Source organism: Xenopus laevis, chromosome 1S, assembly GCF_017654675.1.
Source record: "Xenopus laevis strain J_2021 chromosome 1S, Xenopus_laevis_v10.1, whole genome shotgun sequence".
Classification (NCBI taxonomy): domain Eukaryota; kingdom Metazoa; phylum Chordata; class Amphibia; order Anura; family Pipidae; genus Xenopus; species Xenopus laevis.
In genome coordinates this window covers 133,859,713-133,884,372 of record NC_054372.1, presented here as the reverse complement: position 1 = coordinate 133,884,372, position 24,660 = coordinate 133,859,713, and the positions used below count along the sequence as shown (strand labels likewise).

The 24,660-nt window shown below is 40.9% G+C and overlaps 1 protein-coding gene across 1 annotated transcript; it reads right to left on the bottom strand.

Annotated features, from left to right (window-relative positions):
* Nucleotides 1–5,556: 5,556 nt before the first annotated feature.
* Nucleotides 5,557–17,471, bottom strand: nipsnap1.S (nipsnap homolog 1 S homeolog). Its single transcript, XM_018243997.2, has 10 exons — nt 17,204–17,471; nt 16,148–16,275; nt 15,158–15,203; nt 13,174–13,268; nt 13,029–13,099; nt 12,086–12,226; nt 11,977–12,008; nt 11,738–11,832; nt 8,553–8,636; nt 5,557–6,702 (listed from the first exon to the last, which is right to left on the bottom strand). The coding sequence occupies exons 1-10, from the start codon at nt 17,284–17,286 to the stop codon at nt 6,638–6,640; spliced, it is 840 nt and encodes a 279-aa protein (XP_018099486.1). The 5' UTR covers nt 17,287–17,471; the 3' UTR covers nt 5,557–6,637.
* Nucleotides 17,472–24,660: the final 7,189 nt, after the last annotated feature.

Genomic DNA, 24,660 nt, shown 5'->3' with positions numbered 1-24,660 from the left:
TTTGAAGATCTGTTGTTATTTGTCTAAATGTGATATCTTTTCGAATATCATTTTAATAAGAATGCTGGATCTGCTGTTAAGTCATGCTGTGTGCTACTGATCGGTGGTTTGGAATTTCCTGACCTGCCCCTACCACAACCCTTACCCAACCAAACCCACATTTTTAAATCTCTTACAGGCCTGCCACCTCAAGTGACATCATAGAGCGGTGGGTATATGGTGTACACATCACCAAAGGGGATGGGTTGCATTAATGTCCCTCAACGTGCGTGTGACCCATTGCTAAAGATGATTTGTCACCCTGAACCAGCCCTAATTCCTGGATATTTTGTGGGTTTTGTATGTGGTATGATAGCTGCATGCTCAGTGAGATAAAGGTGAAGGCATTGGTGGTTAGGGAGGTATATACAAAAGGGGTTGGGAGAGGGTTTAATTCACTGTCAACATTGTCTTCAGTATCGGTCTAGAGAGCTCCATTCCCCAGAATATTTCCTAAATTACTTTGTCAACCTAGGCTTTTAGGCTGGATCCTGCTTCCTCTGTTTGGGGGCCCTTTGGGCCCTGGTATCTATGGAATCATCCCCCACAGTTAAGTAACCACGCTGTCCATGTCAATGTGCTGTCAATTCAGTGACCATTGGGAAGAGGGGCTGTGACGAACCAGATTTGACACTGATTAAGGGCAATGGATTTTGGTTGTCTGCAGTGATTGGAGTGGACCATAAAAGGACCAGTTGTTGTCCATTTGAGTACAAGCACATATACAGGCTTGGTTTCCTTGGGTGTGCCCTACTCTAATGTGCAAACAGAAACATTTTCACAAGAAACAAGAAAATGTGTTTTAGAATTTTAAAGGAGAAATAATATAACCAGAACTGCTGTATTGTGCATTACTTCTAAATTAGGCCATTCCAATGTATAGCCCTCTGGCTATTATTGAACTACAATTGGTCAATATTTGGTCAATAGCTTGAACCTAATGGATCTGTGTCTGTTTTTAAAGTTCAGTCTATGTACCTAGTTTATACCAAAATGACTTTCTGCATACCACTGAACATACTAGTTAATTAGCAGCTGAGGTTTACAAAACACTCAAATCCATCATGTTTTAGCCATTGCTCTAATAATTCCTACCAACCTTTTTAGTTGATACAGAGGAAAGTGAAATACCTTGGGGAAGATTCACTGCAGGACGAATTAGCCTTCACTAGTAAAAATTTGACCAGAAATCCAATGTGCAGAGACATTGCCAATTTCGTAGAGGACAATTCACTAGTAAAAGAGACCTTTACTAAAGTGCAAATGTTATATTACGTTACCCCTTTCACCAGTTTCCAATGCCAGGTTTGTGTTTAAAAGTTGTAACTGTAAAATATTTTTGTTTTAATATTTTTACAACCATTTGAGGGGCATGCCACATTTGTTTTAGAGTGGGCTCATAGTCTAGGACATTAGAGGATCTCTTTTGCCTTTATTTTGCTTCCTTGAACATTTGTAATAAGTGGCCACCTAAAGCAATTTCCCCAACATCACTAATAAAGACATAAATATGACCTATATGTACCGGCCCTATTCAAATTGGCCTAAGCGTTTGTAAGTGTACTAATGAAGTTTCACTAGGCAGAAACGAACATAAGCGAAAGTGTGAAACTTCACGTTCGGCTGCCAAGACGTAACTTTGCATTTTGATGAATTAGCGTATGCGCTGTGAATTAACGTCTGACTAAGTGTGGGAAAGCCTTCCGAGGTGAAAATTCGCCCTTTAGTTAATTTGCTTGTCTGATGTGGCTCCAGTTTTCCTCAGAGGAAGAACACCTTCCTAACTTCAATATGGCACCACTGAACCATGAGTATAATCCCTAGTACCCCTACTTCAACTCATCCACTGTATCTGCCATTACAGCCAAGTCAACCAAGCTGGGAAGCATTCTTCGTCTACGACAAAAAATGAGCAACTACCGACCTTGTCAAACCTTTCTTTAATATAAAAAAAATAATATGCTATCCTTTTGAGAAGTCCGGCTGTGAAATAGCCATCTCATTAATGACTAACAGTCTCAGCAGCAATAGATGTTGACATGTCCTCTGTTCCAGCTTTCGTCATCTGCATCCTACATTCCACACAGCTCTAACATAATCCCAGGTAGCATGGCTTCTACGGCTTTCTCAAAGAAAAAATAGACCTTCCTTATAACACATTGACGCTCATTTACTAACACTGGGCAAATTTGCCCATGGGCAGTTACCTATGGCAACTGATCAGTGATTAGCTTTTTAAAGCCAGCTGCAAGTAGAACAATGAATGCAGCAATTTGGTTGCCATGGGTTACTGCCCATGGGTACATTTGCCCAGTGTTGATAAATGACCCCCATTTATGTTTCTATGGCTATTTGCCCTTAGCTATGCAGATGTACATTAAGCATTACCATCTAGCACATTTATATTTTGCACATTTTATATGTACATCTGCATGGCAACCCATGGGTGTTGGGCACATCACTAGTTGGTAGCGAGTCATTCATTTCTAGTAATGCATGGGTCAACAATAAATAATCCCATGGTCAACAAGGAGGGTACCCAAAAAAAAAAATTACGATCTTTTTCAGCCTATCACCCTTAAAAAAGTAAAAGACGCAAGCGTTTTTTGTGACTTAGAAAAAATGTAAACTTTTTTTGAAGCAAGCCCTATCTACTCTATTGCACTTCGCCTGGTCTGAGGTGGCGAAGGCAAGTCTGGCGCAAGAGGTAACGTTCAGTAAAATGCGCAAGTTAGTGAATTAGCGTAGTTACGTCCCTTCGCCATAGCGCAACTTCGTCTGGCGTAAGGGTGTGAAGTAGCACTAGAGTAGTTCCACTTTGCTAGTGAATTTATGCCAGTGCCCGTTAGTAAATTGGCAAAGTGACGTCACGCTGGCGAATTTTCGCTAGCCACTTCGCCCTTTAGTAAATTTGCCCCTTGCCTTCGCCACCTCAGACCAGACGAAGTGCAATAGATGCTGCAAAAATGCTGGCGTCTTTTACTTTTTTAAGGGTGAAAGGCTGAAAAAGAAAGTAAAATTTTTTTGGGGTACCCTCCTTCCCCCCTACATTTCCTAACATATGGCACCTAAACTATACAGTGGGCACATGTATAGGGCAAAATAACAACTCTACTTTATTTTATGAAGCTTTCCCAGGCTTGTGTAGTGTTATGTATTTGCTGCTACATATACATTTATTGTACTTTTACTTGGCGCCGTGTGCAGAAGGGTTCATATTCAGTTAGGTATTTAGACAAATCCGTATCCGTGGATTTGGCTGAACCTTGAAAAGCAGGGCTCATCCCTAATTGCAAGGGTCTATTTTGAATCCGAGTCTGGCCCTAACTACCATGGGACCCCAAAAGGGCATTGATAAAGACCAGTGATGGCAGAGTTTTTAGTGTTTTTTTTTTAACTCTGGAATAAGAGGATTCCAGTGTTTTATATGAAAACAAGGGCCAGGTTTTTCGTAATGCAGGGACAAAGGTGTTAATTTATCAAACAGGTTAGGGGTCACTTAAATGACAGAGCTTGCTAAGGGAAAGAACCAATTCAGATGTGTTTGGGCGGCATACCACCGCTGAAATTCTTCGATGCAATAGGATGTAACCAGTGTTTACGCATAGTAAATCCTCTTTTGTATTTATAACCTTTCTATTTAAAAAAGTCATAATTTGGCAGAAGACAGTGAGCAAAAATAACCAAAAGTAAGCATATTTTTTTTTTAGTTTATTATTTTTTAATTCATTTCATTATTAATTTTTTTAATTTTACTCTGGCATCAGATGGTCACAATGTTTCTTGTATATACAATTCTTTCACCATGGCATCAAAGGATCCACGTATACTGTATGTGAAAACAAGGGCTAGATTATTCACAACATTGCACATCAGAGCATGGCTGAGAAAACTTGTGGCATAGCCCTTATCGATTGGTAACCATAAGTTGCCAGAAGAGCTTTACAATTGCATAGGATCAGGGCAGCCATCAGGGGGGGACAGGGGGGAGAGTTGTAGGGGGCCCGAGGGTAAGGGGGGGCCTGGCAACGCCACACTTACTTGATTAGCCAGACCCCCTATCTTTCTGAGAGCTGCTGACTTCGGGAAGGCATGGACGTTTAAGGGGCCCTGGCCACCAATTTTCTTATAATGTGGGGGGGCCCTGGCCACCAATTTTGGCCACCAATTTTTTTGTTTTTTTACTGTGTGGTGGGGGTGGACCTGTGGGGTGGGGAGGGCAGACCTGTAGGTGGGGCTTGCGGTTTGCACAGCCCAGGGGGCCCAGGAAATTTTGTCGTATGGGGCCCTGTGATTTCTGATGGCGGTCCTGCATAGGATTGATTACTTTTAGTGGAAAATATGAAATATGTTGCTGTTTTCATCAAGCCATTCCATGAATATGCAAGCTGTGAGTATAAAGGAACGCTGATCCTGAAACATTAAAGGAGGACTAAAGATAAAATCACTGGGGGTGCCAAAATTTTAGCAAGCCCCCTAAGTGATTGTAGTTACTTAATGGATACCGTGGGCGAGTGCTCCAGTTTGCTAAAAAACTGTACTGGCCCAGCATATTTCGGCAGTAGATTTGATTGCAATCTTCATAGGATTATTTTGTCTTCTTTTTGTTCTTGTTCTGTGCATGCGCAGTAAAGTATACAGTAAGCCAAAATGAAAAAAAGGCTATTTCATGGGCAGGTGTGGGTAATTCCTTTGTTATGTCTATCAATGAAGCAGATAAAAGCCCTGGAGTGGATTTCGGGGGGGGGGGGGTGCTTGTATGTGGAAGATTTTGCTGTGAACAGACACCATGTGGTCAAAAGGGAGCAAAACAAGCATGTTTGTCAGTACATTTAGTTTTTATACAACCAAAACTTGTCTCCAGGTCTGGAATTGAAAAATAAGCACCTGCTTTGAAGCCACTGGGAGAAACATCCAATGGGTTGGTGAGCAACATGTTGCTCCTGAGCCACTGGTTGGGGATCAGTTATAGACTTTAGTTTTGGCACGACTTGATAAGAAGAAACACTGAGCTTTACTGAAATAATGTAGACAACCTGGAGCTCTGAAGAATAAGCCAAAGTCTCTTTGGAAACCTGCAAAAATGGTACATAGACTAAAAGACTATAATTAGTATTACACTTGCCTATATGCTGTTGGAAAACATTTAGTTTCTAATATTTAAAAAGCATCTAAAATAAGACACAATGCATGACTCTATCCAGGCAGTTAATTTCTGGGAGACACTGGACATCATTTAATAACAAAGTGCAAAAAGTAAGGGAACTGTATAATATTGCAAATTTAATATTTCAGCATTTTTATTAAGATTTTAGTGGTCTGAATTGGTCAAGTCTGAATACTTTTGCTTGGCATTGTATATACTTGTGTGTAGTTTGAGCATCTTTCTACATGAGGTACTGGCAATGATGTACAGTCATGCCAATGTTATAACTGTTGAATCAAAAGTTAAATCAGGTTTGTTCCAAAAGCTGAAGAATGAAATGAAACCATAGAAAATACTTCCCAACAGTTTGAAACCTTGAAATAAATCAATTTATTTGACATCACCAAACGTTACAAGGACCACCAATCTTTACAGTAGGGCAAATAAACGAGTATTCCTGTTGTTAAATCAGTTTACTATGACTTTCTAACATTGTAAATGCTTGGACTCTTACAGCACATATTTAAGCTGATTTCTTCACTAAAATTAATTTACAAAGCCAGAGACAACTGGTTATTGACGGAAAGTTTTATAGTGTTCCCTGAGCATGGCAACTGAAAAAGAAATAAATGAACGTAATTTTTTTGATTAAGAAGAATTAATTTCTGCCTTTTGTTTAAATGCCCCCCACCCTTCACAAAGGATCCCTCTCCCAAACCAATGCTCATACCTGGAAAGCCCTCTTTCCTTTACCTGACAAAGCAGAGTGGCACAGGCGAGTTTGCAGCCTCCACATCTGGCTGAATCAGCCAGAATCAGCTAACAGTTCACATGCTCCTGCTCAGTGATCAATGCCAGGGAGCCGGCACACAGATGTGATACAGCCAGACATGTTGGCTGCCAACCCTGTTGTGCTACTTTTCTTTGTCAGGCCAGCTAAAGAGAAAGGGGAAACCAAGGAGCAATATTAAATGTGACTGGGGAGGAGGAAGGGACATTTTCTTTTAAATTCTATAAGGCTGAGTGGGGCTAAAGCTACAGTAACATTGCGATGAAAAGCAAAGAAAAAGCAAAATGTAAAAATCAAATGCAGAGCATCCAGGTTTAAGTATACAGGTTGCTTTGACCTGGTCTTTCAGGCTGGCTACTACAAGACTTGTTTGAAGAACTAATGTCAAATATTGACAGCACAAAAACATAACACCTGTTCTGAGGTAAAGTTATTAATTAATGAAGTAATAACAAGCAGATGCTAATGGTTTTAGGAAAATGATGCACCTTCCCATCTCAGTCACTTCATTTCAACATGATTTGGTCAAGTAATTGGATGCAAGACTTGCCCCTAGTTCTGTTTCATATTTACTATCTGGAATTATCAGAGAAGAATTTATTCATGTTTCCGAGTCTAGAACCTAGCTCTTAAGAATGATTTGTAAAAGGTGAAAATGAGCATCACTGCAGGGGAGAGATCTTAAGTGGGATCATGATACGGGACTCCATATTCCTGACAAGTGGAACTGGAAGAACAAAACATAACATTAGCTATTTTAGAAGATAATCATAGACAGGAAATTTCATTATTTTAGTTTTTGAACTGCCATACCGAGCATCTCATAGAAAGCCATCATCCCCATAAATAGAGCTTGTAGAATATGTATTTGCAAAAATTAACTTTTTATCACATGGTTACATATGAAATGATTTATTGTAAATGCCACAAAATTAGTCATTTTATAACTGTGCCAAGTTCACGTTGACCTTGGGTCATATGAAGGGATAGACTTTGATCCCAGGGAATGATTCTTACCAGCAATGTGCCCTCACTGTGAATAACCACCTACGCTGCTTCAAATGAAAGTTCTGCCCCTCTAGTCTAAAGGGGTGGCCTCTAATATGTTGATCTTTTCTATGGGAAAAAATATGACCTACTGTCTGTCTAAGATGTCCTCTAATGTACTGTAAAGTGGGGGTACATGGATCATTTCAACCACTTTTTGACTTAATGTTCTAATGCCATGGGCACACTAAGCAATAAGCTCTTCTGCTCTCAGCCTGCATATTTGTCCCGGATGAGAGAAGCGGATCCCCTCTGTGCCCCTGCTCCATTAATCTAAGCAGCTTCTACTTGAGTGTAGTCACATGAAGCAGAGTAGAGGTCGTCCTGAAGTTGCCTCCTTTTGCATATTTGTTCTGACCTACCACTGCATGAGTGCACACAGGTGGACCTCATTCAAACCAGTTGAGATACATGGAGCAGATACGCTTCTCTTAGCCTTCACAAATACAGAGGCTGAGAGCAGTGGAGCATACAGCTCCATGTGCCCATGGTCTTTTTGTGGGTGCCACCTTACATATAAAACTATATTGGTCATTAATTGGCTTATAAAGAAAGTGACAGTGCATGACTAAAAAAACAAGACTGTCAGATCCATTGGGGCATTGGGGACGAACATGAAAATACAGTAAAATCAGGAACATGTTTGTGCTGTAATGGTGTGGCAGATGTCCTTCATGCCAGAAAAAATGGGCTCTATGCTAAAATATGAATGACTTCCTGAGAGATCTAATTGCTAAATAAAGGTAAAGTTGCTGTACCGTGTTAAGGTGGCCATACACGGGCCGATAAAAGCTGCCGACAGACAGTGTCGGCAGCTTATTGGCCCGTGTATGGGGCCCCGCGACGGGCTTCACCGATCGAGATCTGGCCGAAAGTCGGCCAGATCTCGATCGGATGGGACAGAAAATCCCGTCGGATCGCGGCCGCATCTATTCGTTGATGCGGTCCCGCGATCCGACCGCCCGTTTGGGCATCGTTAGGATCCGATCGTTGGGCCCTAGGGCCCACGATCGGATCAGCCCGATATTGCCCACCTCAAGGTGGGCATATCGGAGGGAGATCCGCTCGTTTGGCGACATCGCCAAACGAGCGGATCTCTCCATGTATGGCCACCTTAAGTCAGTAAAAATGTTATAGGGCAACCCTTTTGAAATAAAAAATAACAAAAGTGGTATAAAGGTGATACCTTTATTGGCTAACTAATATAATCATAGCAAGCTTTCAGAACATTTTAGTTCCTTTCTCAAGCTGATAACAATGAAGCTGTGGTGTTCTCTGGTATATATATGACAGAGGTATCACCTTTATACCACTTTTGCTATATAAACAAATCTGAAAGTTGTTCTATACTAAAATATTGTTCATCTATTTTTCTGTATTAATTACATATTCTGCATTTGTGCATACACCTATGTTATAATTTTTTTTGCACAGAATAGACTTTGATTACATTTTCCTAATTTTGACTTACAACCTTTCATGCACATATTGCCTTAGATTTAAAGAATAGTGAGTGATTTGGTACTTCACCTGTATAGTATACATTCTCATCCCATCCTCGTTTGGTCCAAGCAGATTTACGTGTCTCTTCTCTTGACTGAAGATCTTTGTAAGCTAATACAAAGAGTAAGAACTGGTTTTATTTGCTAGGTTTAGGTCACTGATTTTTAATATCAATTAATATAATTATATGAATTTATATCTATCTACCTCACAAGGACTAAACATAGAGTAGTTTCCATTTCTAATTTTAAGCGTGCACTATAAAAACCAATAGACAAAAAGTATGTTCACACAAAACCTATTCATTGCACTCATTTGAAAGTCGACATCTTCATTAGTCGGAAACATATTGAAATAACGAATGACACAGAGAAACACATTCTTTGTTCCCCACCACCTAAATTTGATATTTAAAATGTCAGCAGCTGCTAGCTTTATAAAGATCTGGGCCTACATAGAAAGTTAAGTAATAAAAACAATAATAAAAATCAAGCTTCAGACTTCTAGGCATCTGTATGTATAGAAAAAATGACATTTTGCTTGTTAACAGTGGTATGTTTTTCATTTCCAACATCTGAGTACTGGGGGGTTTTCTGAACAATGATTTTTAGTGAAGCAGTATTCAGTTGTATGAAATTAAATCAAATGTGAAAAACTGGCTGTGCAAAAATTTGGATACCCTTGTAATTTTGCTAATTTGAATGCATGTAACTGCTCAATATTGATTACTGGCAACACCAAATTGGTTGGATTAGCTCATTAAGCCTTGAACTTCATAGGCAGATGCATCCAATCATGAGATAAGATATTTAAGGTGGCCAATTGCAAGTTGTGCTTCTGTTTGACTCTCCTCGGAAGAGTGAGCATGGGATCCTCAAAGCAACTCTCAAAAAATTATGCAGGGGTAATTCCAACAAGAAAATGACCCTAAACACAATTCAAAATCTACAAAGGCATTTATGCAGAGGGAGAAGTACAATATTCTGGAATGGCCGTTAGGGCTCTTACACACGGCCGTTCCGACCTGCGCTCCCCTGCGTTCCGTTTGTTGGCGTTCAGCCGCAGGGGAGCGCAGGAATAGACGCAAGTAATGATTTGAAATGGGGCTGTACTCACTCAGGCGCGTGTAGGCGCCGAACGCAGGTTCAGACGCAACATGCTGCATTTTTCCTGCGTTCGGCGCCTACACGCGCCTGAGTGAGTACAGCCCCATTTCAAATCATTACTTGCGTCTATTCCTGCGCTCCCCTGCGGCTGAACGCCAACAAACGGAACGCAGGGGAGCGCAGGTCGGAACGGCCGTGTGTAAGAGCCCTAACAGTCCCCGACTTGAGTATCATTGAAAATCTATGGGATAATTTGCAGCAGGCTGTCCATGCTCAGCAGCCATCAAATTTAACTGAACTGAAGAGATTTTGTATGGATGAATCGTCAAAAATACCGCCATTCAGAATCCAGACACTCATCAAAGACTATAGGAGGCATCTAGAGGCTGTTACATTTGCAAAAGGAGGCTCAACTAAGTATTGATGTAATATCTCTGTTGGGGTGCCCAAATTTATGCACCTGTCTAATTTTATCATGCCTATTGCATATTTTCTGTTAATACAATAAACTTTATGTCACTGCTGAAATGCTACCGTTTCCATAAGGCATGTTATATATTAGAAGGAAGTTGCTACTTTGAAAGCTCAGCCAATGATAAACAAAACTCCAAAGAATTAAGAGGGGTTCCCAAACTTTTTCATATGACTAAAGTGACTTGCAGTATTTTCTAAAATCCGGACAACTACAACATGTTATAATCTATATTACAATATAATAACCTTTCAGTGATGAATAAGTGTGCATTATATTTTTTCATTTACCACCAAGCCATATATTAAAATGTTTCTGTAAAAAAAAAAATTCACTTTTTTCCTTCAATAACATACCTACAAGCTTTTTGACACTGCTCACAGGTATTGCTTGTTCTAATTTTCAGGTAAAGTTTCAGGGCCATAAGCAATACCTCCCCACATTTGAAAAACATAAAGATCGAAAAAACGATCTGGCTCGCACAGTGCGACAAAATGTATATGACCACGACCATTTTATGATCACATGCCCTAATTACCATGTCCAGTTTACAAAATTTGGCAGGTTATTAAAGTTGAACACATTTCTGGGAGTTTTGTGTTATAACAGTTTTTGCTAATGAAGGTGACTTTGCCCTTTAAGACTGATGGATGAGACTGGGTTTTACAGATGCCGGAGAACACTACCCGACAGTATCACCTATAATTAGAAATATGTTTGGAACAAGCCACTTTGTTTTCACGGCCCATTGATGATGTCCTCTGCTTAAAGCTGGAACAAAACACTGCTCTGGTCTTTACAGACTACAAAACTGCTGATCCCAACACACAACATAACTGAACTGACCAGACAAACAGATTAGATATTTCAGCCTGTCATAATATACAAGAGGCAAGGCAAATTGCATTTACTAAAATTATTATTTCTGATGAGAAACCATTTTGTAGCAAACAGGGAAGTAAGAAGTAAACATCAGTCCATTTGGTCTAAACTGGCTAAACTAAACCAGCAGTATGTGTTCATGTGTACTTAACTCAACACCCACTTTAGCTCATAACTATATTAAGTATTTTGGGTTTAGGTATAATTGGGGAGTGTTCAGGTTGGATCAGCACAGGCAAGGAGTTTTTTCCCTTCATTAGGGGGCCACTTTTTACCCAGTGGACCCTGCTAAATTGGTAGTACGGGGCTCTATAATTACTGCTGGTGGCCCTGTATTGGACTAACCCGAATAACTCAGTTGCATTTATTAGTTTTTTTTCCAATAATTTGATTGTATGGTTAACCTAATTTGATCTGCTAATCATTGGCCAGCCTTTTACCTCAGTGATCTCTCAGCAGTAATTCTGTGGAATATTGAACAGATATTCATGGACAAAAGCTTTGGTAGCATACCTACACATTTTTATATTTTCTCTTATTTGTCTGTTGAAGTTTTGTGAATTCAGATTTACCCCACATGTTATGTTCCCACTTATTACTTTCAATGGAAATTTTACTTCTACTAATACTCATTACTTCTTTGGACATACAGGTACACAACTTAGAGGTAACATTGCCTTCAGATGGTATAACTGCCACAGCAACCTTCCCTGAGGAAAAAGTGATGGTCTGTGCTATGTTGCTTGACTTACCCCACAAATGGTGGACCACATACAACTCTCCTATCTGAGAGAAGAATCCACCCACGGCTTCCTGATTCTCCTGGCGATATTTAATTGCACGAGCCCTGAGGCAACAGAGATTTTTAATGTAAAGTAAGTGTTGAACAGAAGAATAAAATGTGATAAAAAAATAAATGAGTTGTAGATAAAAAGGCAAGACATGCATTTAAAAGTGCATGTAAATAATATAGTTTGGTTTTTCATCTTACCAATTATTTCCCCATTCAAGCATTGTTCCTGGCTGTGAGATACAATAAACAAAGTTGTCACAAAACTATAAAAAATGCTTAAATAATCCTACTCCCTGTGATATCTGACCTTTAATCTGTAGGTACGTAGCTCATAGATGTTCGGTCCCTTTCGTGGCACAGGTTCATTCCAGAAACTGAACTCCAGAAGCAGCTGGTTTCTACGGGAGAGCAGCATTCGGCTCCGCTCCTCTCGAAAAGCCAGATATTCCTGCAGGGGCAAAAAGTGACTTTGTTTGGACTATTTTGTACTGTAAGTAAGTGGGCACTGCAGGAATATAGTCAGAATCTTCACATCTTGTAAAGAAAAGACAGAAGGCCTAAAGAAGAGAGAAAGAGGCAAGGCTAGATATAGGGAATAGAAAGGTGAACAAGATAATAAAAGTAAGAACTGAATGATGTATAAGTGAATAATACCATTAAAGGAACAGTTCAGTGTGAAAATAAAAACGGTTTAAATAGATAGGCTGTGCAAAATAAAAAATGTTCCTAATATAGTTAGTTAGGCAAAAATGTAATGTATAAAGGCTGGAGTGACTGGATGTCTAATATAACAGAACAGAATACAACTTCCTGCTTCTCAGCTCTCTAACTCTGAGTTAGTCAGTGACTTGAAGGGGGCCCACATGGGACATATCTGGGACATATCTGTTCAGTGAGTTTGCAATTGATCCTCAGCATTCAACTCAGATTCAAAAGCAACAGAAATGACCCATGTGCCCCCCCCCCCTCAAGTCTCTGACCAGGGTAAGCAGTCAGTGTAAACCAAGAGAGCTGAAAAGCAGGAAGTAGTGTTCTGGCTATTATGTTAGAAAGCCAGTCACTCCAGCCTTTATACATTACATTTTTGCCTAACTAACTATATTAGAGACATTTTTTATTTTGCACAGCCTATTTACCCAATTTTTATTTTTTCACTGAACAATTCCTTTAAAACCAATGGTACATATCTAAACAACCAAGGTTAGTCACGTAGGCAGATGTAATTTATGGAATGACCCCTGCATCATTACCTTATTATTACGCAGCTTATTCATACAATCCATTAATGCTGGGTAACCCCCGGAGAACCGCCATAAATGAACTGAAAAGACACATGCATTTTAACACACACAGAGCACCAAACATCATATTAGTAATGACCAAACTAAGGCTTACCTGCCTGGTCCTGTTCCCCATACCATGTGTTCCAATTACCCACTAGATCACAGTGGTAATCTGGGTCATGATGTAGCTTGGGTAGTACTTCCTCTCTGTGCATATGTAGAGACACAAAGCTTACTCCTTAGGGCAATAACAAATGAGGGGTTTAATCGCCCTAAAATTAATCTTCTCTAGAGTGGGTGACTAATCTCCTCCAAATACTTTCCCAGATGATAACATGCAAATTGCAGCTGGGGAAACTTACTCAGCACAAAGTTTCCTTGAAAGGCAACTTCAGGCTACTTTAAAAAGAAGTCGCAGAACATTTGTTTTCCCAACAGTGATCTGCATGTCCACCGCTGGGAAAGCATTTAGAGGAGATTAGTCAGTGCTAGATGTGATTAATTGTGGGGCGACTAATCTCCTCAAGTGTCATTGCCATTATTCACAAGGAAAAGAGTTAACACAAAGCATAGAAAAATACTGCTGTTAGCATATAACTAAACAGAAATCTTTTGTTTACAATCCAGTTTCAATGCCTTAAAGGGGTGGTTCCCCTTTAAATTAACTTCTAGTATGATGTAGAGAGTGATATTCGGAGACAATTTGCAATTGGTTTTCATTTTTTTATTAGTGTTATTATAGTGTTTTTTGAGTTATTTAGCTTTTTATTTAGAAGCTTTGCAGTTTGCAATCTGGCTGCTAGGGCCCAGCTTACCCTACCAACCATGTATTGATTTGAATAAGAAACTGTAATATAAATAGAAGAGGCCTGAATAGAAGGATGAGTAATAAATAGAAGTAGCAATAACAATAAATGTGTAGCTTACAGAGCATTTGTTTTTTAGATGGGGTCAGTGACCCTCATTTAAAAGCTGGAAACAGTCAGAATAAGAAGACAATAATTCACAAACTATAAAAAAGAAAAAATGAAGGCCAATTGAAAAGTTGCTTAGAATTAGCCATTCTATAACATACTAAACATTACTGTAAAGGTGAACCCCCTTTAACAACTTAAAATATTACATACTGTACAGTACGAGTCCCATAGTTTTGCCCCGTATATGATTTCCAGTTTGATGGGCGCCAAAATGTTTGGAATTGCCCCTCCACTGACTTTAATGGTAATCATCTGAACCTTGCCAGTGAATGCACAGGCCAGGTAATTATTGCGCAGAAATGAGGCAGGGGGCATTTTCAAGTGATAATCTCCAGTCTGGTGAGTGTGCTGGAAGAGTCAATGCATATACTATACTATCACAATGAATAGAGGGGCAATTCTCAGCATTTTGAAATACACCCACTGAGTAGCTCCCATGTGTAATTACCCTAAAGTTGAATCTTTTGTTTCTTCCTGTGGAAATCCTCCATTCTGTAGAAGGTGATCACCTTTTCTCGTGCATTTCTACTACAGTCTTATGAGAAAGTCCTCTCTTAGAAACAAATAGAGAGCTAAACCTGAACACTAGCCACACAACAGTTAAGGTATGATTTTGTACTGTTCATGAAAACAATGTTAATTTAATTTAATAGTTCCCCTTAAAAAATTTAAAGCTCGACTTGCATTAAAATAAACATAATACAGTACTTGTACTGTTTTAGGTAAGATTTGTTAGTTAAAGTACCATAGAATTCTTCTCTACTGTTGATTTATTTTGAAGAATTTGCATGTTTTTCTGTGAAATCTTGCTTTCCTGTATATAGGTATATTGGCTGAAACTAGACATAACTATATTTTAAAATGAAATCCCATATATTAGAGGGTATCCTTTTTGTAAATTAAAGGTGGTTGTGCAATATTTGTGACTACTAGTTTGTAATAGTAAATCTATTAAAAAATACTGAGAGGTTCCTGGTTACATACTTGCTCTTCTGAACAAAAGTAATGGGGGGGGGGACTGTCATGGTGATTGTGAGCAATAAATAAACTGAAATGTAAACAAATCAGTTGGTCATTCTTCTATGATAATATAGCAGAAGAGAAAATGAGGATACTCACGTCAGTTTATTATATTCTTCCAAGCATTCAGGCTTTACATTGTGAACTGAAAGAGATGTGAGAAAATGTAAAAACATCCATAGATAGACTAGACTAGACTAGACTAGACTGGAAAAAACATGTTCAGTACAGCAAAACAAAAATAAAACTTTGAGTCTTAATAGAAACTATAATATTTTATTAATTATGTGCAGACACGTGGAACACATATCAGCATGAAAATGCTCGGATAACACATTGCAATTCAGTCAGTTTAACTGTTACTAATATGTAGGGCACACAGTGCTATTTGATGTGGGTACTAAACACCGGAATACCCTGCCATCGACAATAGAGTATTGTCTCTGCTAAAACACTCAAATCGCGTAATCACACAAATATGCATGCAAAGGCTTTTTTGAGCAATTACACATTGAGTGTTTTGGCAGAGATAAACCTCTATTTTTCCGACCCACACCCGCCTGAACTCGCCCTCCTTCCACGCGCCCTTCTGCACCTGCCTACCGGCTTCCTTTTATAGACTTGCGCATAGACAGGCGTAGCGTCTATAAAAGAAGAACCCGGCAGTGCAAGGTGGAGGGCGGGAAGAGCAAGAGAAGATCTCAACCCTGACCCGCCCACTACCTGCGAAGAAGAGTGCGAGGTCGGCCTGAACCCGCCCGACCCGCAGGTCAGGCCGGCCCGCACATCACTATTGCCTATGGCAGGTTATGGGGTATACTACCTGCAACAAATAGCACAATGTGTCATTGCAATTAGGACTGTTTCCTTTAAGCATTTATTAAATACATTTTAATACTGGATCAAGTTGTATTTTACATTTAAAATATTGCATGTGTTTTTTTCATTATGGTGGACAAAAATTACTGACTAGTAATTAGTTGTGAGCCTTTCTTACCAGCTCTCATTTATGTACCCATTTGTACAATGAAGTAATAACTATTATTTTATTTTCCCTTAGTACAACCACAGTTTTCATTAGGTACCCACACTGTATCTTGTAGAGACCACTCGTCTCCTTCTTGGACAATAAAGTGGAATGTGCATCTTTGCGAGGATCTACCTTTCGCACGAAGAGAGAGCGAAGCCAACTGCTATCCTTCGAATCTGAGCCATATCTAAATTAAAAGAGAGGAATTAAAAAAAATGTACAACCAGTGTGTGTGTGTGTGTGTGTTTGGTTTTTGTGATGTTGGTTAATGAAAAATCTCTGCAAAAGACTTATTGCCGAAATTCGACTGCTAGTGTTGATATTTATATACACATAATCAGAGTGATTACTTTGAACCTGTTTCCTAAAGATATTATTACAGTGCAAATTATGATTTAATAGTATCTGGAAACAAAGTATGAGAGTTTACACAGGTTCAAACCAAAATGCTTTTTCATGCACTGAAGAGTAGGTGCAGACATTTCCAGTCATTGAGCTCAAACAAACATGACCTTTATACATATTTTCCTCTGACAACAACAGGCACTGGGAACCTATTAACAGAGGGGGCAGGTAACAAGGTCTACATCATTCTGCATAAAATTAAACATTCTTTTAACAGAGGCTTGTAAAACACCACAGAAATCTGGTAGCTCTGCAGACTCCATAAATGTTAGAATTGCTCAACAGGCACCAGACTGAGTACACAGCAATACTTTGCTGCAAGACGGTACTTTGCTAGTTCTAGTGATAATGTAAAGAAAAGTCAGCGAGAACAGAAAGGGTTAAAACCCGTACACTGGCGACACCCTGCAGTCAAAAACAGCAAATAAATCATTATACATTATACTAGAGAAGCTCAACATCTTGCATTTATTAAATGTCAGTACATAACTATTGCATTGGAGAGAAACACACATTCACTGAGTGCAATCCACACCTAAGAGAGAGCTGCTGCAGTCTGTTTGACAGGTGAATTTCGACTGTACACCTGCTCCTGCACTGCAAGGCTAATGGACTGCTTTCTCCTTCAGGCGACTAGTAAGGACAAACAACCATTTTACATTAACCACAAAGCCAATAGAAAAATGAAGCTGAGCCACACAGCTCCTTACCTACATAACAGCAGTGACGGGTATCCAGAGCAGGGCCCAGAGCTTTGGAGCAAAGGAGAAATCCGGGCCACTCGAGTCAGCATGTTCCTCACTGTGAATACAGGAAGCTCAGGAAAGCTGCTGCACTGAACCAGCAGTGGGAGGGTGAAGAGGCCAGACAGAGCCTGATAGGAGCTTAGGGCCTAAATGCTTCTGATGTCAGTTTCATCACGAGCCAATGAAACTACTTGTATGGTTTTGGTAGAAACTGGAGCACATATTGCAAACCCAGACAGACACAGGTAGAACAGTGCCAGAACTGAAATTAGAACCCCAGTGCTGCTATCAGACAACTGCCCTGGACTTGTACAGGTATGGGAAACCTGTTATCCAGAAAGCTCCGTAAGGTTTGTGTGCCATGGACTCCATTATATCAAAATAAACAAAATTGATCTCTCTCGTCTCAGGGGGACACAGGCACTGGAGGGTTAATATCACCTTCCGGGATGATAGGACTAAAATAAACAAGAGCTTCCACAGCCCTCCCAGGCGGCAAGCCCACCTATCCCAGCAGGCTACACCCTCAACAAGTTCTTTTAATGTCCTCAAGGGAGGTGGACACTACTCCCCTAGGGGAGTTTTTATACTTCATTTTTATTTATTTATTATTGATTTATTATTGATTTTCTCTTTTTACTTTACAGGTTCCCTGGACAGAAATTCAGGTTCAGCCGCGTAACACAGGGCAACTGTCAGGGGCAGGAGCTTTGGCTCAGTCCCCTGTGCTCTACAGGGAGTGGAGCCAGGAGTTATGGCTTGGTTCTCCAGGCTCCCACCACAGCTGCCACTGGTCACAGTTGGCACCTGCACAGCTCCTCCTTCTTCGCGCCACTTCTCTTGTGTTGGATTCAGTACAGCTCACGCAGGACTGTACACTGTCTGGACACATGTCCATTTCCTCCACTCCAGGACTCCACTTAGATCCTTCTCTGTTCTGGCACAGCGTCTGCAGGGTTAACCCCTTCATCCTCCTGATCCGAAACAGCATATGCAGGGCTCATCTGCTATCTCTAGGCTACATGCCCAGGGACTATGTGTACAGATTCAAGCCAGTATTTTTTCTTTCCCCATGGGCTGTCTGGAACCCAAAAAAAATTCTTCATACAGAGGAAGGGCTATCAGACTGGGTAATCAAAGCAAAGACTTAGTATTTAGTGAAGACCCCTTCCTTTAGAGGAAAAGGGAAGAGACCTGCCTGGTTTTGCCATCCAGTGACAAAACCTCCACTTCCTGAAGTTTTTTTAGTCTATAGTTATAAATGGTTGTTCTGGGGAACGACAGCCTCCTGGATGGAGTGTAGCCTGCTGGGATAGGTGGACTGGCCCCCTGGGAGGGCTGTCAAAGCTCTTGTTCCTTTTAGTGTCCTATCCACCCTCCAGTGCCACCCTTTCGATTAGAAGAGAAAAGGATTTTACAGGTAAAACAAAAAACCCTCTTTTTAAAAATGATTTCCTTTTACTCTGTAATAATAAAATAGTACCTTGCAGGGTTGGATTGGGCCGGTGGGACACTGGTAAAAAACCCAGTGGGCCCTGGCTCTTGTGGACCCCGCTGGCCCAGACACGCACCCTGTCACTGCTGTCCTGAACCTACTCCTCCTTGTCACGAAACTTAAGTTATGAGCGAGCTTGCATGCACACGCTGGGGGTGGTGGGTGTGCACGTGTGGCCCCAGAGTAGGCTTTGTGGTATGGGCAGGGGGTTGGTGGGGGACCCAGAGACAGTAGCCAAGGTGGGCCCCCCATTCCGACCCTGGTACTTGATCTAACAGATAACAGGTTCCATACCTGTATATATTTTTCTGATGTTTGTCTTGACTACAGGCCTGTGTCATCAGGAGTTCCCCAAATCTGAGCATCGGTTTGACTTACAATATGAATGCTTTCCCAGGTATTACACAGGTATTAAACAGTTCTGCTCACCATTGTATTATCCTTACCCAGCACATGGTCTCCATCCTGTTTGTTCAATACCCGCCCCTTCTGATAGAGTCCTGCGTTGAACCAATTTCTAAGCGACCCTAACCGCAACCCACATATTTACCCACTGCCTTATCCACAACCCGCCGACCACCATCAGGAAGTGATGTTGCTGCAAACCAGAAGTGACATCATCAAAAGTGGGTGGAGACAAGTTTTGTAACATTTTAAAAGGAGTTAAATATAGACAATATAACATAAGCAGTCCGAAGTTATGCTAGCGATGCCTAATTAGCATACGGCGTGCAGTTAAAGGAGAAGGAAACCCCCTGGGTGCAAAAATCCCTCCCCCTCCCCTGTGTTGCCCCCCACCTCCTCCACCCTGGCCTACCTGTCCCCCCGGGCAAATGCCCCTAACTTGTTACTCACCTCTCTGCGCAGGTCCTGTCCACGGAGCTCACAGGCGCCATCTTCTCCCAAGCGGTCTTCTTCCAGGATTAATTGGCATCTTCTGGCACATGCACAGTAGGAGCATTTACTGGTACGGATCTACTGCGCATGCGCCGAATGTTGCAAAGTTAAATTGGAAAACGTTGTGACTTGTGGCGCATGTGCAGTAGATCCGTACCGGTAAATGCTCCTACTGTGCATGCGCCAAAAATGCCGATCAAGGAAGAAGACTGTTTGGGAGAAGATGGCGCCTGTGAGCTCCTTGGACAGGACCTGCGCAGACGGATGAGTAACAAGTTAGGGGCATTTGCCCGGCAGGACAGGTAGGCCAGGGGGGAGGAGGGAGCGGGGGCAACACAGGGGAGGGTTTTTGGGAATTTCCTTCTACTTTAAAGTACAATGGACGTGTATGCTGCAGCAATTATGCCAGCACCCGTTAGTAAATGTGCAAAGTGGCAAAATGACGTCATGCTGGCAAATTTTCGCTAGCGTTAGCCACTTCGCCCTTTAGTAAATTTGACCCATAATATTATGTATGTAATAATTACTCCTACAAGTACTTCTATATGGACTTTTCATGGGCTTTTTATGGACTTTAAATATTCTGCATAGAGTCTACTGTTAGTTTCATACAGAAAATGGTTTGTAATCTGTGTGGATGTTTAGCTCGGGGGTAAAACTTTTTTTCACTTTTGCATATGAGAGTGCCACTGCAGGTTCTATTTTGTATGACTTAAGGTTTAAATTGGTTGAGTGCCCATCCAGCAAGGATATGATAAAATAGTTGTTGCTTTCTTAAAGGGGTTTGTACTGTAAAACACTGCAGAATAAGAACTATGATTGCTGATATTTTCTACATTCTAACATTACAGACATTACACAGCAGTGCCAGATTAAGAAAGAAGAAGAGCTTTCCAACATAATCTACTCTACAAAGTGTAAATATTTAAAGGTTGCCTATACAAATGGTGCTATACTATTTACAATCTGAGCAATAAGCTGTGTGTGCAGAAGTAAAAGCAAGGTTTTCTTTATCTAATTTGTGCATTGCTTTTAAATTACTACTATCTTTTGCAAAGGTAATGTCAGATGGGGCTGTTTTGAGCTCTAAGTGCTTAACCCAAGCTTTGCCAGTTTCTGTCAGTATGCATGTCATTGCCATCCTGTCGGTTCCTCAGAATTTAACCCCTGAATGTATAATAACTCTTGGCTACAATAAGCAGCAGTGTGGGCTAACCACAACCCTCTTTCACATCCACTCACATCAGGAAGGTAGCCCTGCAATGGTATACATTTTTAGTTGGCCAGTTTGGTTGATTTTTCGTTTACTGCCTGATCATCGTAACATGTATACCAGGTCTGGGGTCCATTTAAAAAAAAAAAAAAAAAAAAAACATTTCTTGCTTCACATTTTACACTACACTCTGGGGTAAAAGCTGATGCAGTTATAAAGATTTAGAGTGCTGGCATAACTACATATAGAAAATTTCCAGAGATATCTGTGCAATTAGTAAAAATGTATAAAGGTGGCCATACACGGGCCGATAAAAGCTGCCGACAGACCGTGTCGGCAGCTTATTGGCCCGTGTATGGGGGCCCCCGACAGGCTTCCCCGATCGAGATCTGGCCGAAAGTCGGCCAGATCTCGATCGGATGGGATTAAAAATCCCGTCGGATCGCGGCCGCATCTGTTAGTTGATGCGGTCCCGAGATCCGACCGCCCGTTTGGCGAACGCTAGGATCCGATCGTTGGGCCCTAGGGCCCACGATCGGATCAGCCCGATATTGCCCACCTCAAGGTGGGCATATCGGAGGGAGATCCGCTCGTTTGGCGACATCGCCAAACGAGCGGATCTATCCGTGTATGGCCACCTTAAGTTACACAGTGCCTACACAATGTTACTAATTGCAATAGTTTACACATAGGCTTTTGTTACCAGTGATTTCTACATACATTGTAGAGACCGTTGAGCTCTAAAATATGCAGTAAATTCTGGTTTAAGTCTGGCATGTGCACTTTAAGGTATAGGTGCAGCCAAACTTTAACGCATATAAAGTCAATCTCAATACAAGTCTTTTATAGATGAAAAAAGGTTTATGATTTTCATTGTAAAGGACAAGGACAGACTAGTCCGCTAGTGGAGCTAAAATGTATAGCATCCTACATTGAAATAAGTTTTTTGTAACCACAGCTGGTGCTCATTTTCATACAAACAAAAAGCACCAGCCCTTGGAAAAACAGAATGCAAATAGAGTGCTGAGCAGCTATTTCACTTCCACCCAGGCATCTGTAGGGTTGGCTTGCACATGTGCAGAGTAAAACATTCTGAATATACTGAGCATGCACAAGTGTCAGTCAATGCTAGGGTTGGAAAAGGGAAAGAAAATAGTGGATCAGCACTCTTACTTACCCTGGGCTTTTTCTTTGGGTGCATTTTTTAGATAAGGAGCAGCAGCCTATGTAAAAAAACATTATTTCCCTGGAGAGGGGTATGTGTAATATTTTGGCGCCAACAGTAAAAAGTACTTTCCTTTTCCTTTAAGACCACTCAAGGGTAAATAATGTACACATTGCACGCATGTGCTTTCATCAGCTAACAGTTTCATACCATGGATTGCTTCACTTCCAATGCTGAATAATACATGTATGGGACCTGTTATCCAGAATGCTCTGGGTTTTCTAGATAAGGGGGTTGTTCCATAATTTTTATACCTGAAAACTAAAAAAATCATTTATACATGACTTAAACTCAAAAAGAAATGTTTTGGCTCCAAAAAGTAAGTAACTGACCAGTTTCAGGGCAGGTGCAACAAGCGGATCTTTTGCAAAGTATTTCAAGAAAATATCCTTTGGTAGTATAGAAACAGCTGAACCCGTATGAAGGATCAGGTTAATGGAGTGTCCCTTGTCAGCAGAAGCAGTACTGACACTGACTGACTGACTGACTGACTGCATATAAACTTGTCTGGAATAAATGTACCAGCTTTGGTCTCTTAGCATTTGATCTGTTAGATTCCCAAACTCACAGGTAACAACCAGCTCTCTCTCAAAGCTGCTACAAAATGTTCTGTGGATTCGCCATTACGTTGTCCATGTTGGCGGAATTTATATCTTTCAGCAACCACATTTACTCTAGTTCTTTATAGCAGTAAGAGCAGTTTCATAAGTATCATCGGGTAATGGTAATGTATAGAATATACACTGTCCCTCTGCTCCCAGGCAGTGAATAAGTAAAGCACGCTTCCTAGCAGCAGAAATCTCCCCTTGGTCAGCAGCAAAAATGTAATTTTCAAACATACGAATCCAAGCAGTAAAAGGTATGGTAGGCTCACCAGGGTTTGGAAGAAAAGCTGCAGGCTGCTGCAGAGGTAGAAGAGCCATCTCGTTGTCAATCTGTTATGTTTTAGGTAGCCGAAGATGAGCAGAGTATAACAGTGCTTTATTAGCAGGCTCATGCAGGCATTACACAACAGTAACTTTCTCTTTTAAGCTGTATGAAGTATGCACATAATGTATGAGCACAGTGACATCTACAGGCCATTTGTATAAACACCAAAAGTACAGTACAACCTAGTCTAAATTTGCACAAAACGTTTTTCATTTCTGGACATGTTTAGAGGAAGTGGGTATTGTTAGCATCCACGAAAAAACTAATTTCTGATTTTGTATCCCATCCCCAGCACGAGAAAAAGATGAATTGTACTTTTGGTTTAATTTTGTGGGCACAGACTGTGGTGGCCAGGGTTGCCAGGACTAATTTTCAAAACCAGCCAAAGTCAGCTACAAAAGCCCAAAACTAGAGGCACTTCTAAAGTAGCCCAAAATAACAACATGTGCAGTGAAAAAAGTCTAAAAAATAAATGAATATATATGAAAATACACCTTTTTCAATTTTCACTGATTTTTCCATGCAGCAAAATGGGAAAGATTTGCCTCCTTCACCAGGGGTGTAACTACAGAAGGGGGCTCAGGAGGTATAGGGGCCCCATGAGGCCTGAATACATACATATACAATTCCAATAAATATTGGTAAAACAATTCAACCTCTAGACATTTTGATCATTTGATGGCCAGCAGATTTTCCCCCCAAAATTGTCTGAAATTGAGGAAAGTCATTGGAAAATGCGGGAATAAAGAGCGATAAATCGGGTAACTCCCAACTTCTACACAAGTCAGTCCCATTTAGGGTTGCAACCTTTTTTAAAAAAATTACCGGCCAGTGGTAGGGCCGGGACGTGTAAAAAGGTGCGGATCTGAGGAGGGGTGCCGCAAAAGGGGCGGAGTCACATGCAATAGCATCACAAAAGGGGCAGGGCCACCTCCCAAAGCCGACGAAAATGTAAGTTTTCATCGGTGGGCAAGGGATTTTGTAAATGGTATCACAAATTACTAGCAGCTACATTGTCGTTAAATTTGTAATACCAGCCCGGCAGGTGTTTTACCGGCTAGGCGGATAAAATACCGGCCGGGTGGCAACCCTAGTCCCATTGCATGCTAGATATTGTAGTTTTACAATAAACTTGGCAGTCGGCAAATTGTTAAACAAAAATAATATCACGCAACATGCATTGGAAGCCGCAGGTTTGGCACATTAGGGCAAGGTTTGCCACCTGGCCCGTATTTTACCTGCCTGGCCGGAAAAAATGATGGTTGATCCCAATGTTATCAATAGGGAAAAAAAATAAATATATAGGAAGGCAGGTAATTTTTTCCAGAAAAGGTGGCAACCCTAATTAGGGCAAGAAAAAACCTTGGCCGGTTTCCAAAGTAAAAGCCAGCCAAAGGCCCAAAAACTAGCCCAAGACCGTACCTTGGCTAGTTTGTACTTTCAACCCCCCCCATTAGTAGCCCAATTTGGGCAATCCTGGTGGTGACGAAGTGCATTGCTGATAACCACCAAGAAAAGCAATGAAAACGTTTTGTTTGGAGCAGAGGCTTTAGTGGTAGTAAACATTTTTAATACGGCAGAAAAAATGCAGCTAATGTTTATGTGCCACCGACGCTACACTTCCTTACGCATCAATTAACCCGGGCTGCTACGTGGCGCGT